Raw genomic sequence first — 21,377 nt, forward strand, 5'->3', positions numbered from 1 at the left:
CTTCAGTTAAAATAGCTAAATTAATGGCCAAGAGCCAGTTTAGAAATGGATTTTCCACTGTTCAAAGAGGCCAAAATTTACAGGGGGGAGATTTCTGTAGCTGAGCCTAAAGAAAAATAATTGAAGTATATGCTGAACTTTCCAGCTTAAAAACTCTTGTGTTTTCTGTGAAGTTGATTGTACTCTCAAGTCTTAAACTTTTTTTTCCAGTAGCATCATTTGGATAGTGATTTATGCTTGAATGCTAACTTTGGAAGTTCTCATTAACTCATTGTTTTTGACATTTTAAGATAGGAGTTATATGTACACATTTTACGAATTATATAAAGAAATCAAGTTATATTTTCCCTTTCTTTGGATACGCGGAACTAAGGATAGTCTTGAGAAAGAACAAAGGTCCGGGCTTCTTTTTGTGACTTCTTGTTTGCCAGAGGACCGGCTTGGCTCTGTTTCAGTTTTCTTATATTCTTACCCTCCACACTCAGCCTCATAAGATTATTATAAGAATTTTAAGTGATATCTTTGAAAAATCGTTTTATCTTTTCATTAGAAAGTAACCATTTTCTAATGAAGTTATTTGATTTTTAAATTATTGAAATTTCATGCATTGCTGATGGTAATGTAAAGTGGTATGGCCACTCTTGAAAATAGTTTAGCAATTTCTTACAAAGTTAAACGTACACCTACCATAAGACACAGCAGTTGAACTCCCAAGTGTTTATCTTAAGAGATAGGGACATTCACATTCACACAAAACCCTGTATGTGATGGTCTGTATCAGGTTTATTTGAAATTGCCCAAAACTGGAAACCAACCCATATGATCAGTGGGTATAAGGATGAGCAAACTGATACTTCCATACTGTGGAATACTATTGGCCAAAAAAAAAAAAAGGCAGTAAACTTGGATGGTGCTTAAGGGCTTTGTGCCGAGTGAGAAAGCCAGTCTCAAAAGGTCACATGGTTCCATTTATATAACATTTTCACAATGACAGAACTGTAGTGATTGAGATCAGTGGTTGCCAGGGGTTAGGACTGGGGAAGGGTGTGGCTCTGAAGTGGGGAGCATGAGCGAGATCTTTGTGTTGATAGAACAGGTCTGTATTATCATTGAGGGGATGATTTATACAAATCTGTACATGTGATACAATTTCATAGAATCAGTTCACCTCTTCAAAAAAAATGAGTGATATAAAAACTGGTCAAGCCACATAATGTCTACAGTTCAGTTTATCGTGTTGTGCCCATGTCAGTTTCCTAGTTTTGATAATGTGCTAGATAAGGCGCTATGGTTATATAAGTTGTCTTGGGGGGAAGCATACATAAGAATTCCCTGTACAATTTTTACAACTTCTTGTGAATCCTAAGCTTTTTCAAAATAAAAAGCTTAAAAACAAACCAAGGGAATTGAGGAAAGAGACGGAAGTAGCGGTTGTTCTACAGGTCCCGTGCTCAGGTAGTTTTCCCAACTTGCAGACAGACTGGTGGAGTCAGCGCTGGCTGGGGCCCTCGTGGCTGCTGGTCGTGAAAGAGGCTTCAACAGCCAGCTGGCTTAAATAAAGCAGGACAAGTGGACTTCCAGTGAAGCACAATGGATAGACTGCCTGTGTTTTTCTACTTTTTTTTTTTTAATGAAGATATGTTAAAATGAGGGCAAAAGAACTTTTTTTAAAAACTGTAAATCCATAGTGTAGCCCAGCTGGTTGAGCACCGACCTATGAAGCAGGAGGGCACGGTTCAATTCCTGGTCAGGGCACATGCCCAGGTTGCGGGCTCGATCCCCAATAAGGGGCATGCAGGAGGCAGCCATCATTGATGTTTCTATCTCTCTCTCTCTCCCTTCCTCTCTGAAATCAATAAGAATACATTATTTTTTTAAAAATCCATAGTGTAGAGACCTGAAAAAGGAAATATCAGTTGACAAAAAGCATAAAGAAATTTGGGGTGATAGACATGGGCAGAGGAGTAGTAACTGCCTTATGAGAACCTCAACAACCTGCAGGGGGAGTGTTGATAAGAGCTGAGCCATTCACTAGAGTACCCCAAGGCTGAGGAGCAGACCCCACAGAAGGGAGGGGACACGAGAAGTAACAGGCATTCTACAAGATGGTTAAACTACCAGGTTCCCTTCCCCACTCCAACCAGTAGTGTCCTCTGCCTGCCAGACTGGAGATTTAGTCTCAAAATATAGTGACTTGGAAATACCCACCGAGGTGGGGGAGTAAAACTCAGAGCTAAAAACAGAGGAATTCAGTAAAAATCAGCTCAGTAAACTGTGGGATTCCCACCCCCCTTCCTTACTGGGAAAGCAGACCTCCTGGTGATGGCCCTTCCCCCACCCAAGGACAAGGAATTAGAAACATCTCTGGAATGACCCTGTGGCCTCTGGCTACTGCTGCGTGGCCAGTTTGTCTACAGCAGACCTGTCAGTCACCCCACAGGAAGCCTGCTGGTCCACAGCCACCCTGCATGCATCCCCACACTCACAAGCTTCCAGCCGGCACGTTAGGATTTACTCCCGAAGAACTGATCAGGGGTCACCAGACAGTTGAGGAAACCCTCCAACACCAAAGACAGATGGATGCCAAGCAATGAGAAGAAATAAACAGGAAATAACATGGGGAACTGAAAGGAAATACCCAAAACTACAGTTTATTGAAATAAGAGACAATATTGCCTCCATAAAACAAGAACAGGATACTTTTAAAAAGGATAATAAAAAAATAGGAATTATAAAAAATAAATACATAAAGAGGAATAATAAAAAAAACTTGACAGAGCCCAAATTAAAAATATATCAAAAACATTTAAAATCTAGTAGGAGAATTGAAAGGAATGTAAAGTTGAGGATATCTGTCAGAACAAAAAGTGGAAAATCAGATAAAAAAGGAAAAATTCTTAGAGTATAACTCCAGGGTGTTTTTCAGACCTGAAGGACATAATTTCCTATGTAGATTAGATAGGGCCTTTTGAGTGCTCAGTTAAATAAATGAAAAAAATACTGAGAAAAACCATTATGTAGTTTCAGGACACAGGGAGGGAGGGATGAACCAAAGGCTTCCAGAAATAAGCGCCCCCCCCCCCAAAAATGTTATATAGAAAGAAAGAAGAAATGATAGCCAACTTCTCTATAGCAAAACTGGATACTAAAGATAGTGGAACATTATCTTACAAGTTCTAAGGGAAAGTCACTTTTGATCTGTAATACTCTAGCAAAATATCAAATGTCAAGATAAAGATAGTTTCAGATACATAGGTACTCAAATTTACCTTTCACACATCCGTTCTTAGGTCATTCTTGGAGAATGATCTTCAGTAAGTAGGAATAAATGAAGAAAGAGGAAGATGTGTGATCCAGGTCGTGAGAGGTCTAACACGAAGGACCAGGAAGGGACATGCAAGGGCAGCAGCGTAGCAGGGACACTCAGGCCAGACTGGGCAAGAGGACGGAGAGTCCTTGGAGGAAGTTCTGGGTGGGGGTGGGGAATGGGTGAATGGAAGATGAGCTGACAACTTCGCACATTTGAAAAATACTATTGATAGGCTTCTGCTAGATCCTGCAGAGCATGTGGAAAAATTTAAGGTAGCTACGTAGAAAATTAAGCATGGGGGAGGGGGTGAGACAATTGTTAATCCCACAAGAAACAAAAAGTCCATACCAGGAAAGGAACTGTAATCCTTGGTACATTTTTTGATTTGTCGTGACCAATATTTACAAAGTAACAAAAAACCCTGACTATTGATTGATTTAACAGGAAATTGCCATTGAACTATGTAGGAAGGGTTGGGGAAAGGAGAGCCATGTCTTTATCAACTCTAGCAGAGAGCCTATTGTTATGGCCCAAAATTGAGAAATCAAGACTATTACTCAAAACTACGACAGTAAATACAAGAATAACAGCTCTTGGGAGTAAGTAAGGCCAGGCAGGAGCGGGGATAGGTGAGTCAGGGGTGGGGATAGGTGAGGCAGGTGTGGTTTTCATCAGCCTTTATCACTGTTTGATAAAATAAAAGTTGTGTTCTCCTAGCCCTGGCCAGGTAACTCAGTTGGTTAGAGTGTTCCAGTACGCCAAGGTTGTGGGTTTGATCTCCAGTCAGGGCACATACAAGAAGCAACCAATGAAAGCATAAATAAGTGGAGTAACAAATCGATCTCTCTCTCAAATCAATAAATAAAATTTTTAAATATTTAATAAAAGTTGTGGTCCAGCCGGTGTGGCTCAGTGGTTGAATGTCACCCCATGAACCAACAAGTCCCCGGTTCAATTCCCGGTCACGGCACATGCCCAGGTTGTGGCTCAGTCCCCAGAGGGAGGTGTACAGGAGGCAGCCGATCAATGTCTCTCTTTCATTAATGTTTCTATCTCTCCCTCTCCCTTCCTTTCTCTCTAAAAATCAATAAACATTAAAAATAAAAATAAATAAAAGTTGTGTTCTCTCTCTTCTAACCCATAATGGAGAACCCTTATATCTGAAATAGCATGTGTCAAGTATCTGCCCCTTTGGCCGTTGCTTAGTTTTTCATTGTTGTATTGCCTGGTCCTCTCCAAGTGTTAACATTTCGGAGAGGGGCCGAAGAGACTTGAGTCATGTGTCTGGAGGGATTCATATGGTGAAGCTCAGTGTTTGCAGGTGGAACAAATGTATTCAGCCACTGTATGTTCTGAGTCTAGTCGGAGTCCCCTACGTATAATTTCTTATCTGAGCTTCAGATTTAGGGTATTTTACATTTAGACTAACATCTAAATAATTGCCTTACACCTGACATAGCATTTGTCTCCAAGTTTTGAAAAGTGTGGCATCTGGCCGTAACCAGTTTGGCTCAGTGGATAGAGCCTCGGCCTGTGGACTGAAAGGTCCCAGGTTCGATTCCGGTCAAGGGCATGTACCTTGGTTGCAGGCACGTCCCCAGTGGGGGGTGTGCAGGAGGCAGCTGGTCGATGTTTCTCTCTCATCGATGTTTCTGACTCTCTATCCCTCTCCCTTCCTTTCTGTAAAAAATCAATAAAATATATTTTAAAAAAAGAAAAGAAAGAAAAGTGTGGCATCTGCAGAGATACAGCATCGTGAAATCCATGAGAGGGAACCATGTCTCCCATCCACAGCTGTGCACAAGACCTAGTGCACAGGACTTACTCCAGAAGCACTTAATAAATGCCCTGATTACTGGGAGTGAGGGGCAGTGACCACCTAGGAAGAAAGTGTCCAGAGCTATCAGCAACGCTCACCCCACATCATCCCCTGTAATTAGGCAGAGTAAAAACACAGCCTCTTGGACATTTCTGTCCAATTGATAGCCAACACATTGCCCATATAATTAAATTCCCATCACGAGAATGACAACCATTGACCTACTTAAAACCAGGTGGCATCAGCTTCAGGGCTCACAGCCCCTGCAGGGGTTTGCTTTGTAGAGGCAGCCTGTCTACTACTTGCTCCATTTACAAGTAGGTCCAGTAGCCCTTGGACAACTGGAGAACTGGCCTGGTTACAGACACCTTACCAGGGTGAGCACCCCCGTCATCAGTGCCCTTCACTGTCTTCAAATCAGCATTCCTGACCGGTTCACATAGGTGTCCCAGGCTCTGTGTAGTAACAGCATCTAAAGATGACTGGTGCTGGCCACTTACTTTATTAATTTGTTTGTTCTGTTTGTTTTCCAGAATGTTATGGAACAGTTCAATCCGCGGCTACGAAATTTAATAAACCTAGGAAAAAATTATGAAAAAGCTGTTAATGGTAAGTCTGTCTGTTTTCTAAATTTACAAATATAGAGCACATATAAAAGCCATTCAGGCCCGGCCAGCATGGCTCAGTGGTTGAGCATAGACCTGTGAACCAGGAGGTCACGGTTCGATTCCCAGTCAGGGAACATGCCCAGGTTGTGGGCTCAATCCCCAGTGTGGGGCATGCAGGTGGCAGCCAATCAATGATTCTCTCTCATCATTGATGTTTCTCTCTCCCTCTCCCTTCCTCTCTGAAATAAATAAAAAAAATATATATTTTTAAAAGCCATTCAGTAATTATTTTACTTAATTATTTTTAGATGCTTGATATTAAATTTTTAAAATATCTTTAAATTGGTAAAAGTTATTTACAAATAATTTAATCTACAAAACTTGGCAATAATAGGATATTAGTATATTTGAAATGAGTACATTAAATAATAAGCTACTATGAGTTATGTACAAGTATTTTCTTTTTTTTTTGTTAATCCTCACCAAAGACATTTTTTCCATTAATTTCTTTTCTTTCCTTTTCTTTTTTCTTTTTGAACAGAGAGAGAGAGAGAGTGGAAGGGAGGGAGGGGGGTGGAGAGAGAGAGAGAAACTTCAATGTGAGAGAGACACAGAGATTGGTTGCCTCCTGCACGAGCCCCAACTGAGGCCGGGGATCCAACCTGCAACCCTGGTATTCGCCTTTGACCAGGAATCAAACCCACAACCCTCGGTGCTCTGGCCATGCTCTAACCACTTAGTCACACTGGCCAGAGCTGCTATGTATTTTAATGATTAAATCATACTTTTTGACATGGTTCAGTCTTTATCAATGCCAAAAACATGTTTTCTACTTTTTCAACCAAATTATTTATGAACTAATAACATTTAAAATGTATACTTAAAATATTGATGTTAGTATCCCGCAGCAAAGAAATTATTCTCCTTTTACTTATGTAGAAGAATTTCTTGCCTTTGAGTATATCCCTTTTGATGATTATGTGAGAAGTTAAACGTTTAGCCTAAATGGAAAAACATCTAAATTAAAGATTGAACTTAGATTCTCAATTTATAATGAGTGCTTTCTTCAAAATGAATGTGAGCACTCTCTCTGAGAACCAGTTTGTCTGCTAGTTTGGAGAGATTTCATTGGAGGAAACTAGCATGCATCTCCACGTGTGTTTTCCTGCTAAAAGGTGAGTGTTGTCAGTGATCACCTTAAAAACTGAAGGTGCTAACAAACACCAAATTCTAACCTGGTCAGAACAGTTTTCTCTTGGTAGCAATCATCACCCCCAAAATACTCAGACCCCGGTTTCACCCTCTAGCATGGTTCATTAAGACCCCCAAGGAGCATAAGTAGAGCACTCAGTTTCTAATGGTTAGGTTTGAAAAAGACTTCAGATATAGCTCTTATTTTTCTCCTTCACCATGCCCCACCTTTGGGTGCTTCGTGCTGGTATTTTGAAAATAAACCTGTGGCCTCACACACTTTTCACATGAGCATGCCCCAGGTAAGGGGGGGTGCTGACTAGACTCTTGATGATGGGTGCCCCGTTGTGGTAGTTGCTGGAGAAGAAGGCTGCTTATTTACTTCTGCATCTCTGTGCCGTTTGCCGGATGTTTCCAGCGTCAGGAAGTGCAACAGGCCTAGGACTTGTTCCCTCACCCTTCAGCAGTATCAGTGACTCCAGTGACTTCTGCAGGTGCCCCCTCCCTCCTTCAAAGAGCAGGACCTTGCACAGCTGACTCTCCCTTGGTGACTGCTTAGTCACAAGGCTGCAAAGTCATTGCTGGAGATGCCCCTGGGAAGGGACTCACCAGGACCTGCAGTGATTTTCCTTCTAGCATTTGCTGCCTCAGGTAGTTTTACAAGGTGACTCAGTGAATAACCTGCCACTTAGCCTCCTGCTAAAAAGGCTTCTCCCCAAAGGGCTCATCACTTTAACACCTTCTGGGGACTATTCCACACTTCCGAAGGTGTTTCCAGAATCGATGCAGGCCATCTAGGCTTTGCTGGGCTTTGAGATATTTAGATAAATTTGTAAAGTCCTTAGGAAGGATTTTTACTATATTAAAGAGGCCAGATGTGCAGTCAGCAGTTCAGTTATAACTCAAGATAACATGCACAGCTAACGACAAGCACAGGATGAGCAGGCAGGAGGCCTTGTAGGAGCTGAGCTAGCAGATAGATATTAGGTTTTAGTAGGCAGATGGCTGCATAGAGCACTTCAGGCAGAAAAGACAGTATCCAAGCCAGACCTGGGGTCCACACTGGCATGGGTAAGACAACAATAGTGTATTATTTCTCATGGTCCTATAAAGGCAGTGCAGTTCTCTGGGCCCCTCAGTCTGACTCCTGCAGCTACAGTCACCTGGACTAGGCTGTGGCTCACTCCCTTCTGCAAGAGTGCAGGCCCCTGTGGGAGTTACACTAGCTGGTCCCCCCACCCCCCCCCCCACCCCATTGGCCAAAGCAACCCACCCGTCAGTGTGTAGAAGACCACACAGGCTGGAAATTCTGGCCATTACTTAAAAATCTATGATGAACTCTGGACTGTGGGCTTAACTCTTGAGCAGTGGGAGGCCCATAAGGTTTTTTGAGTGAAACTGTAACCTAATGAAATCATATTTTAAGGAAAAATCATCTGGTAGAAGTATGTAAATTAGATTGATGAAGTAGTTGGTTAACCACTAAAATAGCACTAATATGAGAGTGATGTCAGTATGATGGCAGAATAAGAAGACTCCATTGTTTCTCCCCTTCAATTTACAAGTCAGACAACTATAACTCCACAAAGATTCCCCTGTTCAGCACACAGACACACCTGAAAGAGCCACATATTGGGACATCTCCAGGTGGGTATACTGGAGGCATGACAGGAGGAAGGACAGGGACTGTAGCCTCGGACAAAGTTCAACACCCACCGCTGCTTAGGCTAGTGTGGTAGCGCGGGGAGGAGCTGAGCTGCAGTTTAAGAAGGACAGAAGCAGTTTATCTCCCTGAAAAGGCATCTCCTTTTCTTGTTTCCCATCATAGCAGAACCAGGTAGAGGTGTCTGGGAAGTGGGGGGCCAACAGCCCTAACTGGACTGGTGGAGCAGAACTGCTAGATCACAGACTTGCCTCCTCTCCCCAACACACCCTGGTAAAGCCCAGCAATGCCAAAAACACAGCAGAAAAAGGAGGTAGCTCTGAGAGCTCACAAAGCCATTCCCCTATCACAGTGGAGGTGCTTCATAACCAAGATGAGCTGGTCACAGAGAGGACACCCATGATCCCAGAGTGCAAACAGTGCAAGAGAAAACATAAACTTGCAATGTAGCACCACCTACTGGAAAACAAAAGAAAGCACCCTACCTCTCAACTGGCTGAATTGTTGAGAGCAAAATAGTATCTAACAAGAGAGCATTACCCCAAAGAAACAGTCCACAAAGAAATGTCTCCAGTCCACTCCCCTTCATGAAGCAGTATGAACCCTTGCATACTGCTTGATGGGCAAGAAATAGTCCATCAAGCACCATGAACAACCAACGTTTACGGAAGCATAGAAAGAAAATGAAAAGTGAAATCATATCAAAGTAATGGAAGACAGTGATGTAAATAACAGAGAATTCAAGATTGCAGTTATGGGTCTAGTTGGTTTGGATTTTTTTTTAAAAAATATATTTTATTGATTTTTTACAGAGAGGAGGGGAGAGGGATAGAGAGTTAGAAACATCGATGAGAGAGAAACATTGATCAGCTGCCTCTTGCACGCCCCCTACTGGGGATGTGCCCGCAACCAAGGTACATGCCCTTGACCGGAATCGAACCTGGGACCCTTGAGTCCGCAGGCCGACGCTCTATCCGCTGAGCCAAACCAGTTAGGGCTGGTTTGGATTTTTGAATAGAGCATCGGCCTGTGGACTGAAGGGTAAACCTAGTTTAATTACAGTCAAAGGCACGTACCTTGGTTGCAGGCTCAATCCTTGGCCCTGATCAGGGCATGTGCAGGAGGCAACCAATCGATGTATCTCTCTCACACTGATGTTTCTCTCTCTGTCTCTCCCCCTCCCTTCTACTCTCTCTAAAAATCAATGAAATAATTTCCTTGGGTGAGGATTAACAGCAACAACAAAAAAGATTGTAGTTCTGAAGAAACTCAAAGATATACAAGAAAACTCAGAAAGGTAGTTTACTGAACTCAAGAATAAAGTTAATGAACATAAGGAGTACTTGACCAAAGAGGCTGAAATTATAAAAAAGAACCACACAGAAATTCTGGAGCTGGATAAATGAAATGAATAATATATTAGAGAGCATTGGAAATAGAGCAGTCCAGATGGAAGAGAGAATTAGCAAACTCAAAGATAAAAACCTAAAAGTGACCCAGGAGAAAGAAGAGAGGACTAAGAGTTTAAGAAAAGGAAAAATCTCTAGGAGAACTATCTCACTTCACTGGACAGAGCAATCTAAGGATAATAGATGTATCAGAAGGAGGAGAGAGGGAGAAGAGAATAGTCTGCTCAAGTTGCAAGCTCAAAATCAATATACAAAATCTGTTGTATTCCTAATACTTGCCACAGAATATGAGGAAGAGAAATAAAGAAGACAGTCCCATTTACAACTGCAACATAAGGATAAAATACCTAGGAATAAACTTAACAGAGAAGGGGAAGGACCTGTACAATACATTGTTAAAAGAAATTGAAGAAGACACAAAGAAGTGGAAAGATGATCCGTGTTTATTGGTTAGAAGGATTAACATTGTTAAAGCGGCCGTATTACCTAGTCCAATATACAGACTTAATGCAATCCCCATCAAAATCCCAATGACATTTTTTGCAGAAATAGAACAAAAAATACTCAGATTACCCTAGCCGGATTTGGCTCATTGGATAGAACGTCGGACTGTGGACTGAAGGGTCCCGGGTTCAATTCTGGTCAAGGGTACATGACCGGCTTGCAGGCTCGATCCCCAGTAGGGGTTGTGCAGAAGGCAGCCAATCAATGATTCTCTCTCATCATTGATGTTTCTATCTTTCTCTCCTTCTCCCTTTCTGAAATCAATAAAAATATATTTTTAAAAAACCTCAGATTTGTCTGGAGCCACAAAAGACCTCGAATAGCCAAAGCAATACTGAGAAAAAAGAACAAAGCTGGAGGTATCCAACCTCCCTAACTTCAAACTATACTACAAAGCTAAAATGATCAAAACACTCTGGTATTGGCAGAAAAACAGACCCACAGACTAATGGGACAGACTTGAGAGCCCAGAAATAAACCCATGTATATATAAGCAACTACTTTTCAACAAAGGAGCCAAAAACATACCATGGAAAAAAGGAAAGTCTCTTCAATAAATGGTGTTAGGAAAACTGGAAAGCCACATGCAAAAGAATGAAATTATGCTGTTATTTGACACTATATTAAAATTTTTTAACAAAATAATTTAAAAGACCTGAGAATAAAATACATAGAAGAAAACATAGGCACTAAATTTATGGAACTTGGTCTCAGAGGGTTATTTTGTGAACTTGACTCCAAAGACAAGGGAAGTAAAAAAAATATTAATGAGTAAAACTGCATCAAACTAAAAAGCTTCTGCACAGCAAAAGAAACAGTCAACAAAACTAGAAGGCAGCCAGCTGTTTGGGAGAGCTTTTCAAACAATATCCAAAATATATAAAGAACTCCTGCAACTCAACAACAATAAAAAATAATTCAATGTAAAAGTGGGCAGAGTGTCTAAAGAGTGTCTAAATAGACACTTTTCCAAGGAAGACAATAGATACAGGAAGAGACACTCAACAGTACTAGTTATAAGAGAAATGCAAATCAAAATATGATCAGATACCATCTCACATCTTTTAGAATGGCGATTATCAATAAAATAAGAAACAAGTGTTGGAGAGGACATGGAAAAAAGGGAACCCTTGTATACTGCTGGTGGAATGTAAATTGGTGCAGCTACTATGGAAAATAGTATAGAGGTTCCTCAGAAAATTAAGAATGGAGCTACCATATGACCCAGCAATCCCTCTTCTGGGTATCTACTCCCCAAAATTTGAAAACACTTATTTGTAAAGATGTGTGTACCCCTATATTTATTGTAGCATTATTCATAATAGTCAAGACATGGAATCAACCTAAGTATCTTTTGAAGATGATTGAATAAAAAAGATATGGGACATATATACAGTGGAATACTACTTACCCATAAAAAATATGAAATATTGCCGTTTGCAAAAATACTTGCAAAAACATGGATGGATCTTGAGAATATTTTCCTAAGTGAAATAAGTCAGATGGAAAAGGGGAAGAACCATATGATGTTACTCATATGTGGGATATAAATCAAAAAACAACAAACAAACTCATAGATACAACAGAGTGGTGGTTACCAGAGGGGAAGTAGGATAGGGGAGGTCGAAGAGGGCAGAGGGGTTCAAAAACACATGGTGACTAGGAGGCTAGTCACCTCAGGTGGTGAGCACACAATAGAGTATACAGATGTCATATTAAGAAGTTGTAGACCTGCAATTTAAATAATGTAATTAACCAATGTTAACCCCCGAAGTTTAAATACATAAAATAGGACTAATATTCTTCACTCCTTAAAACAATAAGTGGTAGAAAATCTCTTCATGTATTCACAGAGGGGAGCAAAATTAGGAAAATTTTTTATTCCTTATTCTGGATAAATTATATAATTTTGAAAGTTAATTCAACTTTATCATAAAATCAAGGATATTTTACTAGAATAAGAAGGTTAAATAGTTTTAAACATAAGTGAACAGATAATGAAAAATTTTATTTCCATGTGTGGGTTCAGACCAAAAATTTAAGTATTGTATAATCCTGTATACCATTCTCCCACAAATTTGCATTTCGGCTTATCAGTACCTTGCCATTTAAAATCTTTGTGCTAAAATATTGTGCATATTACCTTGACAGTTTGCTGGCTACAAACTTGTTTTTAGGTGCTGTTATCACTTTCTCAGTTCTGAGGCCAAAGAATCAAAAAACACTGTAATTCAGAGCTGAGGAAGTGAAGTGCCTTAGCTGGCATTGTGTGCACGCCCTCTGCCTTGCCATTGACCTTGGGAAGGACCCAGAATGTCTCCAGTCCACTCCCCTTCATGAAATTGGGCGCAGCTAGAACAACTCAAGCAATGACTTGGAAAGTCTACACAAATGCGACTTATTATTGTTCTTTCTTATGATTCTACTTTAAGGTCATCCTCAGTCTTATGAAATAACTATATGGTAGAACATTATATTTTCTGAACTTGTATACATAGATAGTAAAAGCTGCAACTTTTTAAAATTTATCTTTATTGTTGAAAGTATTACAGATTTCCCCCTTATCCCCCCAGTGACCTCCAGCCCTCCTTCCCGCCCAGGCCTGTCTGTGTCCATGGGTCATGCATATATGCACATAGCGTTTATGTTAGGAATACATCCATCCTAGAACTGGCATCAGGAGCAGGCAGGGCCTCCTCTAGACTTCCAGTGCCTGCGCGGCACGTTCCCTGGGGCTGGTCATAGGCAAGGTCCCGTGGTGCTGTCAGTGGTGGGGCCTCTGCCCGGCACAGAGCCAAAGGGACTGCAAGATGCTTGGAAGAAAACCTCTGTGTCGCTTCCTCCTTTTCTCATCTAAGTGATGATTTTGTGTGTCACCTTCCCTGTCTAGCTATGATCCTGGCGGGGAAAGCCTACTACGACGGAGTGGCCAAGATTGGTGAGATTGCCACCGGGTCCCCTGTGTCGACAGAGCTGGGTGAGCTGATCGTCATTATATGTAAACCCGGCTCGGCTGCAGCGGTTTCGGGGCCCTTCATCCTGCGAGTGCTGATAAGAACTGTGAATGGTGCAAATCGGGACTAGAAAGGAGAGCTAGCCCAGCACCCCAGTGTGGCCACTTCTGGGATGATCAAGTTCACTGTGGTGTGTCGAAGGTGGAGGCTTAGAGGGCAGGCCAAAGCCTGTGCCCTGCCTCCCTGCTCCTTAGGAATTGGGCTTCTGCCCCTGAGGCTTGGGCTCAGCCCTTCCCCCTGAAGCCCAAAGCCCAGGGAGCTTTGACCTACATTCGCAACTGAAGGAGCTGGGCGGGTTCTGGTCTGGCGGGAGGGTTTCCTGTGACTCACCTAGCAGAGAGTCAGCCCTTTGCGTTCTGTTCTTGGCTCTCCCTGCTTCCACAGTTGCTCTCAGTTGTGATTTTTCCGGTCTTGCTGGTATGAATTGGTCTCCTGTGCACACGCGAGGGCAGCCACACCCTCAGTGGTGCCAGCTGCCAGGGGAATCTATCTGGGTTTCTATTTACAGAGCCAGTTCCTCCTGGCCCATCTCCTAAGGGGGAAAGGTCCATTTTTTTTTTTTTTTTTTTTTGGTCACTAGCCCCACACATAACCATCAGTTTTAAAACTTGTCAAATATGTTTTATAAAGGGTCAATTTTTGGCTTCAAAATGCTCTAATTTGGAAGGTTGAGAAAGCCAGAGGCAAAGATTGGTAAAGTGTGTGCCTGATGAAAGAAAAGGGGGTCTGTCTCCCGTTAAAGGTGGAGAGGGAAGCAGAGAGCATACACTTTAAAATTCATGTAACTCGCCCCATTTCTACGTCAGGTGTCTCGAGGGTTTGCAGCATTGCTTGGAAAACACCATAAAAGTGAAGGAACAAATCTGAGGTGTGGTGACAGGGCTGGGGCTGGAGGCTGGGCTGCTGGCTGTGAAGTGGGTCTGGGTGCTCGTTAACATTCTCTGACTTAAAAATTGGGTTTTGTACTTAGCATTTATTGTCTTAGAACCTGGAGATGAAGCCTAAGCCTGAGGGGTGCTGTATGATGGATAAGTCAGTACTGTATTTAACAGAATCAATTACACACAGAAAATTTTCAGAACCCTCCCTGACTTGGGTTCTGTTGGCTCTGTAGGTTCTGGCGAGGCCTGAACTAGAGTAACTGTCCTGAGCAGGGTCAGTGTGATAAACTATTCACTGGGACATGGAGGGATGCCTGCAACGTTTATAGGGTTCCAAAATATCAGACTAAATGAAAAAGAGACATCCTATACGGGGAAACATGCATGACCCTCACATTAAAACTCAGGATGCTCTGACTCACCGTTGCTCAGTTTGCCGATTTTGTTTTATGGTTCTGGCCACTGTTTAAATAAGACTTCTGTTCCACACCTTGTTTTATTCAGCTGTGAGTTCATAATGTTGAAACAGCTATTTCCACAGCAACCCGTGTTGTTATGAACACAGGCTTAAAACTTCCATTCCAGTAAGGAAAGTATGTTGCACTGGTGGAGTTTCATGTGGATATGTGTTTTATTCAGAGGGAATGGAAGTAACTTTTGTTGTGTGTTATTTTTGTTTCAAGTTGTCCTTCTGCTTATATTTGTTATCTCATATGGTTATTAATTTTCTATTCATTTATATCAACTCCATGGTAAAGTTTTGTCCTAGTAAGAGTTGCTTTTGGAGGCCAATATTTTTTTATTTGCTTAGTTCATTTTATTGTTAGTTTAGACTAAAATACTTCCCTATACCTGTTTAAATTCCCTGTATGGAAGTGTCGTGGAAAATTCATAGGAAAAAGAGAAAGACCTAAGTTAGATCTTATTTTTCTCACTTTTCTAGATTTTATTGATATCCTTTTCTCCAAAGAAAAGCAGTGGGTTTAGTATCTAAGCGCTTGGGTTTAGTAGGCATGAGCAGCGTGATCCTAGCAACCAGAACCATGTAAGAAGCTTGAGAGCTTAACCATCTTGCCTTGTTGGGAGCAATGAGCAAACAACAAAAAGCCAGAAACCAGAGGTCTGTAGTCAGGATTTGGCAGGTAAAATATTTTAATCCCCTGTGTTTAATTGGTATGTAGTAAGTCATGTGACTCAGGTTGTCAGGGTGTGTGCCTGCGGTCACATACATAAGTCAAAGAACTGGACTCATTTAAAAGGGGAAACTGAGCCCTAGCCTGTTTGGCCCAGTGGATAGAGCGTCAGCCTTCGGACTGAAGGGTCCCGTGTTCGATTCTGGTCAAGGGGCACATACCTCGGTTACAGGCTCGATCCCTGGCCCAGGTCAGGACTCGTGTGGGAGGCAACCAAACGATGTGTCTTTCTCACATCGATGTTTCTCTCTACTTCTCCTCCTCCACTCTCTCTAAAAGTTAATGGAAAAATATCCTCGGGTGAGGATTAACAAAAAATAAAATAATAATAATAATAATAATAATAATAAAAAAAGAGGAAACTGAAATGCATGCAAAACTTCCAGTTTTGTCCCTAAATCAAACAACACTTATTTTTAAAAACTTAGAAAATATTGAAAAGGTAGAAAGGAAAAACACATGGTCAGTGGGAAATGTTTTGGCAAAATATTTAAAAGAAACTTTGAACCTGTTTTAGCATCCTTAAAACATACAAAAATAAAACTTGTTCTCATTTATTTCTCAAGGAATAACAGGAGACTTTCTTTGGGGAGTTGATGAGTTTGCTTTGAGATCCTTACAGCTCACCATTACATAAATTTAGACTGTTATTTTGTTCCCATTTAGTCAGCTATTACATTATTTTGAATTTGAATTGCTTATTAAATTGTTTGGGCCAGTTTCTTAAATTGGGCACAAAACGGAAGTTTTTAGTCCCCTCAGAATATTAATGTCCACTAGGGAACATTAAAAAATCATAGGTTTTCTTTTGTTATTAATAGAATGTTTATAGGTCTTGCAATTTAAAAAATATATATTTATTACAGTTTTGCCCCATTGATACTCAAAATTCAACTTGATGGTCTTAGGTCTTAAAAAAAAAAAGAGCAGGAGAAAATTTGAAATATTTTAAAAGAAGTGTTATGAATTCACAAAAATATTAATATAATCCTAAGGTTTAGATAAAGGAATTCATACCCGAGTTGATGAGAGAGCTAAGTTGAGCCAGAGCAGTTATTATTGACCCAAACCATTTATCTTTTCATTGCAAGTTTGACTCACTTTAAAGAGATTAAAATCCATCCCACAAAAACAGAAAACAATGAATAGGGAATTTATTTTATTTGGTGAACATAGCACCTGCTGAGTGCCAGGCACTGTTCTGAGCGCCTTGCAGATACTGACTCCTCTCCTCATCACACAGCCCTCTGAAGCACCTGCCATTGTCTCCATTTTACAGGTGGGGAAACGGGCTCAAAGGGAGTAACTGCTGAGGTCACCCAGCCGGTTAATGGCCAGTTAATTCGACGCAGGCAGTCTGCCAGCTCTGTGCCTAGCGCATCGACTTAATTGTGTATATGTCCAAAGATGTGCTTTTTCTGACGGGCTTTATTTTGAGGCAGTGAAGCTGACCCTGCCCAGTGTGGCTCAGCAGGTAAAAGGCTGTGTTAAATAGCCCACCACCGAATGGTCTGAGACGGACCCGACATGTGTAAGTCTGTATTTTGTGTTTCCTTACGACATAATCGGAGTTCTACAAAAAGCATTCCTTCTCCCAGCTTTGAAGTAACTCAATGTGGAAATGATGTTCTACACTTAGTAAAAGGAACTACAGATGTAAAAGCTAAGCTGTCGAATCAAGGTGCCTCCGTTTCACATCTAGTGCCTCCTGAGTGTAACTTGCTACATCGCTGCCCATGTTTCAATACACTTGATTGTACCTGCCCATTCTTGTAACGCTTTGAATTTTGAAGTGTGTGCAGAGCTAATTGTCTTGTTTAAACCCAATTTTTACAATGATTCAAATTGGTCTTTTTCTTCTTGAAAGATATCGTGTGTCCTATCAACTCAGGATGGGGAGAATGTAGTGGCCCTTGTTCTCATGCTCTCTGCCCATAGCCAGGAACCGCCGCTCAGGGGTCCTAGCAGCCATACCGGCCGCAGGGAGAGGTGGTGGCTCAGGCCCAGGGGGCGCCGCCTCCCCACTGCCGCTGTTAATGTTCACGAGAGCCACTCACTCGCATCCTCTTACAGATGGGCGGTTCCTACTCTGTCGCACTGTGCTGGGCCTTGAAGTATGTGTCAGAAACAAAACCACTGAGTTCTGACACACAAACCAAGGAAGGCAAGAAAGGGTGACTCAGGTCTGATGCACAGGAAACTGCAAAGGGAGGTGGCCCCTGTGACAGGCTGAGGAAGGAAGACCGGGAAGACGGGTATGGATAGAATCATGACATGAGTGAGGCCTGGCCTGGTGCACGTTCCCAAGCCCGTGGTGATGTAACAGTAGAGAGGGACAGCCATGGCTGGGTTACATACTGAAAGTGACATTCTGAAAGTTTGGGGATGACTGCACTTCCTCTGGTGCTCTTTCCTATAAAAGTATTAAAAAGTAAGGATGCCAACAAGCCCATGAAAAGATGCTCAACATCATCAGCCACTAGGGAAATGCAAATCGCAACCACGATGAGATACCAGTTCACATCCGACACAGTGACTGTCATTAAAGAGGCAGATGATAACAGTGTTGGCAGAGATAAGTCGAGTCCTCACACATTGCTGGCAGGCACGTAAAATGGAGCAGCTGCCTCAGAAAAGAGCCTGCCAGTGCCTCAGTTTAAACAATTGCCACAGGACCCAGCAATGCCATTTCTTTTTCTTTTTTTTTAACCTTATTATTTTTTTTTTTGATTTCAGAGAAGAAGGGAGAGGGAGAGAGTAATAGAAACATCAATGATGAGAGAGAATCATTGATTGGTTGCAACTCAGGCATGTGCCCTTGACCAGAATCGAACCTGGGACCCTTCAGTCCGCAGGCTGGCTCTATCCACTGAGCCAAACCTGTTAGATATTATTCCAGAGATATGACACCTGTGCCCACACAGAATCTAGGCAGCACTATTCACAACAGGCAGCACTATTCACAACAGCCAGAGGTGGTGGATAAACAACATATAGCATAGCCACACGTGGGAATACGAAAATGACGTACAGATCCACACTCCAGCATGCTCAATGAAAGCAGGCAGGCTGAACGGTCACAGGCTGAACGGTCACGTGTGTATGATTCCATGCATGTGAAATGTCCACCCAGCAGACCCTTACGGTGGTGGCTGCCAGGGCTGCGGGGCGGAGAGGTTGGGAAAGGCTTAGCGGGTGCAGGTTTTTCTTCTCAGGCAGTGGAATGGCTTTGAACTGGATGATGGTGATGGTTGTACAATATTGTGAATATGCTGAATGTCACTATTGGTAAATTATGTGTATTCTGTCACCAAAAATAAAAAAGAAGGAAAGAGAAGAAACAACCAAAAAGCATAACTGCCGCTTCTGAGAAGTTCCCAGTGTGGGGTGTCTTAGTTAATTCACACTAAATGTAATAGACGGCAATGACTCGAAAGGCTGTGGCACCCATTCCCCAGCCCCCTGGAATATGCAGGCAGCCCAGCGGCACTGTTACTGACCTCCAGTCATGGCCTCATTCTCCTCAGCTTTTCACCAGAGAAATGGAAAACCTGAATTAGAACCCAGGTCGGTCAGAAATCTTTTTTTTTTTTTTTTAAATATTTTATTGATTTTTTACAGAGAGGAAGGGAGAGAGAGAGTTAGAAACATCGATGAGAGAGAAACATCGATCAGCTGCCTCCTGCACACCTCCTACTGGGCATGTGCCCGCAACCCAGGTACATGCCCTTGACCGGAATCGAACCTGGGACCCTTCAGTCCACAGGCCGACGCTCCATCCACTGAGCCAAACCGGTTCTGGCATGGTCAGAAATCTTTCAGACAGTTCAGCTCGCTCTGTGCTTTGCAGCACGTCCCCGTGTGCTGCCTCGTAGCCACTGCATAACCCCGTGAGAGCCGTCGTTGGCCCCGCACAGTGTGCATAACACAGCAAGTGGGTTTTGTTGGCATGACTGGAAATGCAGCAGTCCTCGGGGGTGGGGGTATGGTCCTTTAGCAGCGTCTGTTGTAGGGACATTCGAGAGGGGAGGTGGCACTTATAACGAATGTGCCAGCCCTTGCCCTGCTCAGCAAAATTGGTGAGGCAAGGATGTGAGAGCTAGATATACTCTAGGACAGCGATTGCCAACCTTTTGGACCTCACAGACCATCAGTGGTCCTCGGACTACTGGTTGGTGACCGCTGCTCTAGGATGAGCTTAAAATGTTTGTTGAGCAACTAAAAGAGTGTATCAGACCCGGGGGTTGGGCTCTTCCATTCAGACTCTGTGAACCAGGTTTCTCTGGGCCCTCTTGAAACCATGGCTGTCATTTACAGCATTAATAAACTTGGTCCAGCCCTGACCAGGTTTATCAGTTGGATGGAGCATTGTCCCGATAGAACAAGGTTGCAGGTTTAATTCCCGGTTAGGGCACATGCCCAGGTTACAGGCTCGATCCCTAGTGTGGGGTGTACAAGAGGCAGCCAATCAATGATTCTCTCTCATCATTGTTTCTATCTCTCTCTCCCTCTCCCTCTCCCTTCCTCTCTTAAATCAATAAAAAATATATTTAAAAATATATTTTAGGAGCATGGGTTCACAGATAAAATAAAAATTACAAGGTGACCACAGAGGCAAATTACGTGGCAAGCTCTTTACAACTAAGACCTGGACTCTGTCCAGAATGAGCCTCTTCCTGTAACTCGAAGGCTGTGAAGCTGATGTACATGTGAGGCAGGTGCTCATGACTCAGGCCACAGCTAGCAGCAGCAGCTTCCATTGTTGCAACAAAAGAAATGTGTGACTGAATGAGGTCTGTTCTCTGCATAGATATTGAATATTTTAATCTCATCTCGTATTCTCTACCTAGTCTTCACCCGAGGATATTTTTTCCAGTAATTTGAGGGAGGGGAGAGACAAAGAGATATCGATGTGAGAGAGACACATCAATTGGTTGCCTTCCATGGGGCTGGGGATCAACCTGCAACCCAGGTGCGTGCCCTTGACCAGGAATTGAACTCAAGACCCTTTGGTGCGTGGGCTAACACTCTAACCGTTAGGTAACAACAGCCAGGGCAACATATAAATCTATTAAAATAGCTTATGAGTCCTTTAAGAAGTTTAGAACTATACTTTGATTTTATAATGAGTATAAAAATGTACTTCATTTTTTAAAAATTACCTTACTAAAAGTAAAACTAATAAACAGTTTCTATATTATTTTAAAATATCTCTTTTACATAATTAAAATCTGTGGCTATATAAAAACTTTTGTGCACTGCTTTTTAAAGTTTAGCATCCCATTCATATTTCTTTGAATTCACATGTCATTCATTTACTCATCATGTTTTATCACTGCCTACATTCCCCTTCTTTACATTTTCCTCTGTTGGTGCTGCGGTGGAGTCCCAGCTCTGTGAAGAGGGTGGCACTATGGTGCCAGGACCAATACGGGGTTTGTTTCTGAGTTGCTATTTTGAAAAATTAAGGGGGGAGGGGGCGGGAGGCATTCTATGGTATACTGAAAAGCACATAAAACCCAATATTAGTGATCAAGGGATTATAGTGGTTTTTCTTTCCTCATTGAGATGACACTGTGCGCATTCCAGTGAGCATCTCTACCTGAGAGGCATTGATCTAGTCCCTGAGGATAAATCAGTGCATCCAGTCCCTGCTCCTAAAGGGGGGAGTGACCCGGTTAGGTAGAGTGCTCAGGGGCACACAATGGGGAGGGAGCGATGTCTGGGGAGACCATTCCAATGGGTGCTGGCAGTGCAAAGGCCCTGAGGCAGCCTCAGTTTGGGC

The 21,377-nt window shown here is 42.3% G+C and overlaps 1 protein-coding gene across 1 annotated transcript in view; it reads left to right on the plus strand.

The window, feature by feature from the left end:
* BAIAP2L1 (BAI1 associated protein 2 like 1) overlaps window positions 1-21,377 on the plus strand; it is a 75,513-nt gene that overhangs the window by 19,866 nt on the left and 34,270 nt on the right. The window contains exons 2-3 of the mRNA XM_014463384.2: window positions 5,663-5,738; window positions 13,395-13,481. Of these exons, the coding sequence (XP_014318870.1) occupies window positions 5,663-5,738; window positions 13,395-13,481 (163 nt within the window). The remainder of the gene's footprint in view (window positions 1-5,662; window positions 5,739-13,394; window positions 13,482-21,377) is intronic.

This window comes from Myotis lucifugus, unplaced genomic scaffold (assembly GCF_000147115.1).
Source record: "Myotis lucifugus unplaced genomic scaffold, Myoluc2.0 scaffold_208, whole genome shotgun sequence".
Lineage (NCBI taxonomy): Eukaryota > Metazoa > Chordata > Mammalia > Chiroptera > Vespertilionidae > Myotis > Myotis lucifugus.